Raw genomic sequence first — 8,712 nt, 5'->3', positions numbered from 1 at the left:
TTATATTTCTTCTCGTTACAAATAAACAGGTGATGGTGGTGGTTTTCTCTACAGAAGGATGCACAGCTGCCCACTCACAGGCTTACTCAGACATGCAATTGGAGACCGTCTGTAAAAGACTGAGTTTATGCTCCATTTCAATAAAAAGAATATTTTCTTTAGCAAATTGGCAGACCTATATGAATAGGTTAATCATGTAGATTTTTATGGTGCTTTTAAAAAACTGAGTTGCATGGCAGCAGGCCACAATTTCTTGATATTTATGTCTTTAAATTTTCCTTTCCCTGAGCTACTTTTGTATTATATCAGGCATAGGCAAACTCAGCCCTCCAGCTGTTTTGGGACTACAATTCCCATCATCCCTGACCACTGGTCCTATTAGCTAGGGATGATGGGAATTGTAGTTCCAAAAGATCTGGAGGGCCAAGTTCGCCTATGCCTGTATTATAGCAAAGGGAACAGAGGAGATCTGCTGAGTGGAAAGCTGAGATTTCCAGGACTTTCCAAAGCCAACACTGCCTGATATTTCAGAACACGATAGCCTTGTACATGACTGCAGCCCATATTAGCACATGATCCCACTCATGCCCCACATCCCATTTTTCAACTTTTGCATGGAAGTAAGACCATTTGATATGCCGAAACAATAGCACAATAATATCAGGTGTGGAGTTGCAACAGAGCCAATAGCTTCATGGTGCTCTGTGGTCCTGGTATTGGGTCAACACCGTTTCAATGAATGCCTTTCTTCAGCTAGATATTGAAGGGGTGATGATGTGCAAAAGCCACAGGTAGGAGACATGTGGGTACAGAAGGGACATGGTGGCCTAAGGGCAGGACACCTATATGCCCTTCTTAAGAGCCATTGCAGAAGAAGCCATGTTGGCCCAAACCTACATGTCTCAAACAGGATAGTACTGATTAACAGGTCTGCGCCCATATGATGATAGTATTACACCTCAATTGGACATGAATTACTTGGCCGTGTTACCTTTCACCTCCTATAGATTGCCACAGTAGCATGCAAGAGACCAGTACTTTCAACTGACCACATACGGTAGCTTCCAAATAATTAAGAGCACAATTAATGGTCTGAAATATCATCTGCCAAAGGTACAGGCCTACATCTTGTCCTCAGAAGACTTGGAATGACCTGCTTTGGTCACACAATCAACCCTTAAACGTCACATTTGTATATGAGAGAGAAAATCTCTGTATCTGTTACATTGTGCTTACAAAAGGGAAGCAGTGGGTGATGAATAAATGGATAGCTTACTCCTGAGGTCTAACAAGCCCAACAGATACCATTTCATTGATGGCAGCATTGTACTGTTAGAAACTGAAGGATCAGTAACCATTTGTACGTAGCAAGCTAGATGTTTGAATCTTAATGTTAATGATGAAGCTGGGGGATGGAAAAAACAACAAATTCATAAAGTTGACGTAACAGAACTTGCAGATGGAGCAAGAAAGTGAACTAATTGCTAGAACAATTGGGCAATTGACTGAGAAAGAGCCTATCCAGGCCTTCACCCAGGTAGACATCCTGAAAAAGTCCAGGTCGCTTTACTCCTGTTCTGTTTCCCATCCACCAAGCCTCCAAGGCAGCGGCTGAGAAAGAACAGGTCTCTTCCTTGTAAGCATGGCTGTGTGGGTTGCCTGCTAAGAGGACAGCAGTCAGAATGCTGTACTTGCACCTCACATCACTGTTAGGCCCAAGCATGGGCATAACCAGGATTTAAGGGGCGGGGGCAGAACCAAGTTAACAAACTGAGCAATTATGTCACAGGTATTTTTATTTACTTGCTTGATTTGGGAGGTAGGAGCAGCTGCAACTCCCTTGCTATACCCATGGGCCCAGGCTAACCATACCATTTCGAAAGGTTTGCAAAGTTGAACTTTTGACTCTTCCTTTACCCTTTCCTCCAGTTCTACAGGCTTGGGACCCTTGGGCATTCAAGCAAATGTATCCCACAGAACATAAACTTCCCAAAGAAATACTTGTGTGTTTGGGAGTAGATGCCTTCAAATGCAAACTAGTCTTTCAAACCTGAGATTTTCTGCCAACTAAATGATGTGTCCTGATGCTTTTATCATAATACTGGGGTTGTTGTTGTATACCACCTTGTTATTTTTTGTATGAAACTGATTTATAAATGTATCCGCTGTAAATGGTTTGCTTTGAGAGCCACTGTTACCTGCGATTGTTGCTATCATATTATCGTGGAGGAGCCAAAGGATGTTACAAATTTATCTGGGCAGCCAATTCTTAGAAGGACAGTCCACGGGGCATTACGATTTACAGTGTTGAAGGCCTTAGTCAGGTCAATAAACACCATATACATGGGTTGGTTTTGGTCTCTTCCAAGCTAAAATGAAAACATTTTCATTTCTCATGGTTGCAGAGAAGTTTCTTACCAATAATGTGCCACTTAAGCTTTCTAAATCAGCTATGAAATAAAGAAGCCTCCGGAATCCAAATCCTATGCACCTTTGCCTAAAAGCTCATTTGATGCTGATGTAGCTTATGCATAAATTAAGCATCTGTTGGACTGTGAGTACAATCCTATGAACATTTCCTCTGAAGTAAGTGCCACTGCCTTTCTTTATTAATATTGTTCAAATGCCACCCAACAACAGTGTTCTGTGGGTTGTTCATAAACCAAACACTAAAGTACAACAAAAAACTCCAGCACTACACAATAAAACCAGTAAACAAACCCCAGCATTAAAAATTCAGCATTTGAGTCAAACACCACAGAGAAACAATAAGAGCCAATTAACCTATAAAAGCAATCTAAAGTTCATCCGAGTCAAAAATTCATGATTTAAAAGCAGGGAAATGGGGAAAGCTATTCGACAGGACTTGAACCCAAGTGTGTTTGGAGTTGTCTCTGGAGCTTATCGTGGGTTTTGCTTTTGCTTTGTTAACATCCCTGTCATTCTTCGTCTGCTTGCAGAGTATTCTGAGATTTAAGGCAGCTTCTGACCCTGGGATAGAAAGGGTTAAGCTATGTGGCTCGGTAGCCAAAACTGGCCAGGTGAAGTCACCTTTCATGCGTCGTCACGACTGGGTTGAAGCCGACGCTTCTCTTCCCGCTGCTCCCAGCATTTGAAACTAAGAACACCAATCTGAACCAAAAGAGGGAGAAAAATAAAGGAGCGAAGGAAAAGCTAGCAGGGATCGCGCAGACAAAGTGTTAACAAGTTCTTGGCGGGAGCTGGCCAAAACATGACGATTTTTGAATGTAAAGGGAGCGGGGCGGAATTGCAAACAAGCCGGAGATTTTTAAGATCTCTCGGAAAGGTCTATTGCACCAGTGGGCTACGAAGGAAGCCTTTTCGGCTGCACGCGAGTTCTCCTTTTTAAAAATACAGTAATGTCACTGATTCAAAAACAAACACACACCCCGGGTCCCCCTCCCCGCCTTGAAGGAGACTATCGCGCTCCTAGAGGATCGTAAAGCGACAAAGCAGACGGCCCGGCGCAGGCAGAGCTCTGCCCAAAGTGCCCACACCCCATCCCGACAAGTTTGCAAAGAGAGATCCTTCGGGGAAGCGGCGGCAGGTGTGTTAAGGAAGCGAGGTTTTGAGCCCCCCGCCCCCGATTTCCTCCAGCCTAATGTGCGGACTCAGAAGCAAGAGGCAGCGAGTTCCACGGGACTGCCCCTCTCTCCAGCCGGCGAGCGTAGGACATCCCGATCCCGGCGCAAGCTTCCTCGGAAGGAAGCCGGTGCCAGCGGGATGCACTTCCAAATAAGTAGGCAGCCTCTCTCTTTCTCTCTCGCCCCCTCCCTCAAGTCCCCTGCCTGGAAGCTCTTAGGCTGCTGGGGAAGGACGCCGGAGGGGGGGGGGGGAGAGCCCGGCAAGGCGGAGGAAGGAAAATCACGTGAGAGTCAGCCCATCGCACCTCCTCCCCCGGATCCATGTGCCGTGAAACAGCAGCAGCAGCCCCGGAGTCCTCCTTACAGGACGCGATTGCCGGGCATGGCAGAGGCGGGAGGGATTTCTCAGAAAGCTACTTAGGACAGGGCAGAAATCCCAGGACAGGGCAGAAATCCCATTTAGCCAAATCCACTGAAATCAGGTGGCATCAAGCCTGGGACAAACTGCCCCTATTTCTCGCGGAAAGAGATAATTAATAAATTGATTTTAATAATATATATTTTTAAAATTTCCTCCCCAGCACTCTGCGTAAAGTTACCCCGTTGGAACTCTGCGCTTGATGATGAAAATGATGGATTATTATTATTTATTTTTGCCTAAAGTTGCCCCTTTCGAACTTTGCGCGTGTCGTCCCACCCCTTCTGTTTCCCACTTGGTATCACCAGCGCCCCCTCCTCTCACATTTCCCACTTGGTATCTCCAGCCGCGTCCCCCCGCCCCCCCCCCCGTTCCTGCGCGCGCGTATCTATCCCTGCCCGGTTCTTCCAACCCGGCCAGGGCTCTTAAGCGGGTAACCAGATATTCAAAAACAATACGTCAGCCCACAATGCCCTGCACCGGAGCCCAGGCATTACCTCATCCCACAATGCCCCGCGAACCAAAGAGTGGAGAAAAAAAAAGAAAGAGGGCTGGGAAGCTTCTGAAGGGGGTGGGGTGGCCATGGAGATGGGCTGCTCTGCAACAGGCTGGGCCCGGCCGCCCTCCCTCCCCCTCCCCGCGTGAGAGGCGGCTGCAGCCAATGGGAAGGCCCCGGGGTGACATCATGGGCTATTTTTAGTGGGTTACTGCTCGCTGATAAGTGTTGGGCTCCACGCTGGGAAAGAGCTCAGAGTGGGGCTGAGTGCGCGGCAGAGGAGGAGGAGGCGGCGGCTTAAAGCGGCAGCGCGCCCAGCAAAGCGGCACCGGGAAAGACACCCGCGAAAGCGGCAGCGACAGCAGAGACCGGGCCGGTAGCGACGCGGAGCGCTCGAGAGACCCTCCCGTTGCTCCGCAAGGGAAGGGCGAGCGGACAGAGCCTCGCTTGGGCTGCGCGGCTGGGATCGCCTGCCTGGGATCTTGCCCGGACGTGTTTGATCGGCCGCCGCCAGCGGAGCGACAGGTTTCCGGAGCCTGGGTCCCCGGAGGAGCGCCGGTCGTGCGGAGTCCGGGGACGCAACTTCTCGCCGCAGCTTGTGGACCGGAGCGCGAAGTGGGGAGCGACCGAAGTTGCAGCAACTTTCCCCCCCCCCCACTGAAAAAGAAAACTCTTCGTTCGGGGCGAGTCAGTGACTGAGAGCCACTCCGGTGTCGGTGGGGAAAAGAGACTGGAAAAGGAGGAAAAGCGGAGAGGACGCGAAACAAGTGTGTTTGAAAACTCGCGAACACTCCGGCGCAGCATAGGACCCTCCCACGAGGAGGAGGGAGGCATCGAGGAGTCGCGGGGGGGAAAGGAGGACTTTTCCAAAGTTGTGGGACTCGCGAACCTTCACCCCCCCTCCTCCAATTCGCAGCGATAAGAAGCCACGTTTTAACTCCTGGGATTCCTTGGCCGGGAGTGGGAATTCCGCACTTCGATAAAGAACTTTATTCCTCTCGTTTTGGGCGAGTTGTTTTTCTGGAGCTCCGCACTCTTGATGACTGCGCTGAACCTTGTTCTTAGCTGAGGAAGCCTCCGCTTGTCAAATCCAGACCTCCTTTTCGGAGTTTGGGGGCGGAAAACGGGGACAGGCGAGCCAATGACTTGTGGCAAAAAAGCCAGACTTTAATTCATCACCTCTCTGTGTTCTTCTCCTCTCGGAAAAGCTGTTTGAAAAGTTTTTTTTAGAGGGGGGAAAGGGTGGTGTACGCTGTGGCACAGCTTCCTCTCCTTGTTTGTTTGTTTGTCCGTCCTAAGTAGGACCAACTTGTGGACTGTATTCTATGACTGCAAAGATGGAACCTACATTCTACGATGATGCCATCAACACGACGTTCGTGCAGCCAGAGAGTGGTACTTACGGATATAATAACCCCAAGGTGCTGAAGCAGAACATGACTCTCAACCTGGCTGACCCTTCCAGTAACCTGAAGCCCCACCTGAGGAACAAGAATGCTGATATCCTGACTTCCCCAGATGTGGGCCTTCTCAAGCTGGCCTCTCCTGAACTGGAAAGGCTGATCATCCAGTCTGGCAACGGGCTGATCACCACCACGCCGACCCCAACCCAGTTCCTCTGCCCCAAAAATGTCACCGACGAGCAAGAAGGGTTTGCCGAAGGGTTTGTCAGGGCGCTGGCGGAGCTGCACAACCAGAACACCATGCCCCCCAGCGTCACCTCCGCTGCCCAGCCTTCAAACACCGGCATGACCCCCGTCTCTTCCATGGCTGGAAACAACAGCTTCAGTGCCAACTTGCACAGCGAGCCTCCGGTCTACGCCAACCTCAGCAACTTCAACCCCAACGCACTCAACACGGCGCCGAGCTACAATGCCAGCAGCTTGAGCTACCCTCCGCAACATCACCTGAACCCCCAGATGCCTGTGCAGCATCCTCGGCTTCAGGCTCTGAAAGAAGAGCCTCAGACTGTCCCAGAAATGCCCGGGGAGACTCCTCCCCTGTCGCCCATCGACATGGAATCCCAGGAGAGGATCAAGGCTGAGAGGAAGCGCATGAGAAACCGAATTGCGGCCTCCAAGTGCCGGAAAAGGAAGTTGGAGCGCATTGCCAGGTTGGAGGAAAAAGTCAAAACTTTGAAAGCCCAGAACTCGGAGCTGGCATCCACTGCCAATATGCTGCGAGAGCAGGTTGCACAGCTGAAGCAGAAGGTCATGAATCACGTCAACAGTGGGTGCCAGCTAATGCTCACACAGCAGTTGCAGACTTTTTGAAGAGACTGGAAAAGTAACTTGTGTGATGGGGCAAAACTAAGCAGAAAAAAGAAGGAAGTTGGGAGGTGGAAAGCTTCACTTGGGGGGCGGGCGGGAAGAAAAGGCTGAAAGGCATTGATTCCGGAGAGTGCCCCCCTCTTCCCCCAAAGCATGTGTGGAGAGAGACTGGTGTGCCTTTTGGTTTGAGGTGGTGGCAAACCAGTTGACAGTCCAGCTCCGCAAGAGGGCTGTTCTATTCAGACGAGGCATGAAGAAGCCTTGTGTTACCTTTTTCTTTTAACATTGACCAAGACCTGCATGGACCTAACATTCAACGATCATTCAGTATTAAAGGTTAAACTGCAGTAGACACTGTAGATTTGCTTTCTCTAGTACTCCTTTAAAAAAAATAATGGGGAGGGAGTTTGTGGGAGGCTTAACAACAGAAGCTGAACTATACTGCCTGCCTTCAAGTCGAGTTGTGTATGTACATATATATTTTTTATTTTATGACAGCTGATTAATGTCAATAAAACTACTTCATGACTTTGTAAGTTATTTTTATGTTCATTTGGGTTCTGCCCAGTATTGTTTGTAAATAAGAGATTTTTTTTTAGCAATCTTCTGAGTTTTTTCCATTTGTAATAAAGTATATAATTTTTTTAATGTTTTTTTTTTGTTCTGAACAAGAAATGCATAAAGGGTTGGTATGTTTTCTTAAAAAAAAACAATAAGTCACCCACTTTCTTTGATTAGTACCATTAAGACAGGCATATACAGAATGAACTTGTGGTTAGATGTTAAGCTCTTGTTAACTAGTGCTGTAAAGGGGGGAGGGGGAAGCCCAACACTTCTGTAACCGTGCAAACCTGTCCATGCCTACTCAGAAGTAAGTCCCATTGAGTCCAGTGGGCCTTGTTCTCAGAGCTATATCCATAACAGGATTGCAGCTTTAGCAACAACAAAAATGTCTTTTGGCATTCCTGATTTTAAGGTGCCATAAGACTGTTTCTTCTATCCTCTGTTAACTGGAGGGCACATAAATGACCCCTGTGTTGGAAAGAAACATAGATCCTGCCTGTTTCATCAATTGAACTTGCAGTCTGTATGGCCTACAAGGAACTGGTGACATAGTTTTAAAAACTAACTGAAGTAAAATGGGATGGGCAAGAGTAGAGTTCTGTTGCATCCACTGCTCTGCACCATGAGTTATCAAATGTAACTGGTCATTCCCAATTTATGTGTCCAAGTTAAGCAAATATTCTTTGCCTGAAGACAAGGAAGTTTTCAAAAAGGGAACGTTCATCTGGCAATTTGTCACCTTCATGTTTTTGTTATCTAAAAGAGTCTCTGTTCATGAGTATTTATTGCTATGCCTGTTGTCCAATAAAGTCATTCTATTACTCTTTCAACAGATTTGAATTCCTTTTCCCGCTTATGACTTTGTTTCACCAGAAAGGGGTGGGGTGGGGATGCAACTTAAACTGGTTGGTGTGTTTTGAAACTTGAGCCATAAAATGCACGTGCATTTTGGGCAGAAAGACATTAAGATTATTGCTGTTTTGTTTTTCAATAGAAGATCTTCATATGCAGCAAAAAGAGGACTAATGTGATCCTCAGTCTGCTGAAATGAATGAGACTTACTTTTGAACATATATGCCTAAGAATGTATCTTAAGGTTGCTATCCTATGATGGAACTGCGTTTTAACTTAGTGGGATTTACTTCTGAGTGAACACATTTAGGTCAGGCTGCACGTCCCAGTTGTTTCTCCGGGGAATACAAAGAACAATGTCCTCTAGCTAGGTTTATTTGGAAGCAAGTCCCACCCAAGTTGCAGTCCTATGGAAACTTGCTAGAGAGCGAGGGTTTTCAAACTTGGAGCTTGTTTCTAAGTAAACATGTTTAGGTACATGAAGTCTGTTCAACAAGACACTTGAGT

At 47.5% G+C, this 8,712-nt stretch overlaps 1 protein-coding gene and 1 long non-coding RNA gene across 5 annotated transcripts in view; one reads left to right on the top strand and one right to left on the bottom strand.

The window, feature by feature from the left end:
- Positions 1-2,587: 2,587 nt before the first annotated feature.
- LOC310710041 overlaps positions 2,588-8,712 on the bottom strand; it is a 46,111-nt gene continuing 39,986 nt past the window's right edge. For all 4 annotated transcript variants that reach the window (XR_014527749.1, XR_014527750.1, XR_014527751.1 and 1 more), the window contains one exon: positions 2,588-3,132. This is a non-coding gene — a long non-coding RNA (uncharacterized lncRNA). The remainder of the gene's footprint in view (positions 3,133-8,712) is intronic.
- JUN (Jun proto-oncogene, AP-1 transcription factor subunit) lies at positions 4,595-8,183 on the top strand. Its single transcript, XM_083510380.1, has one exon. The coding sequence runs from the start codon at positions 5,845-5,847 to the stop codon at positions 6,790-6,792; it is 948 nt and encodes a 315-aa protein (XP_083366506.1). The 5' UTR covers positions 4,595-5,844; the 3' UTR covers positions 6,793-8,183.

The sequence above is a fragment of the Podarcis liolepis genome (assembly GCF_965112155.1).
Source record: "Podarcis liolepis genome assembly, chromosome: 6".
Classification (NCBI taxonomy): domain Eukaryota; kingdom Metazoa; phylum Chordata; class Lepidosauria; order Squamata; family Lacertidae; genus Podarcis; species Podarcis liolepis.
Note: the sequence above shows the minus strand (reverse complement) of the source record. Positions and strands in the feature narration are given on the sequence as shown.

Excerpts from the sequence above, each read along its gene's own strand:
- JUN (XM_083510380.1), top strand. The coding sequence starts at position 5,845 with ATGACTGCAAAGATGGAACCTACATTCTACGATGATGCCATCAACACG.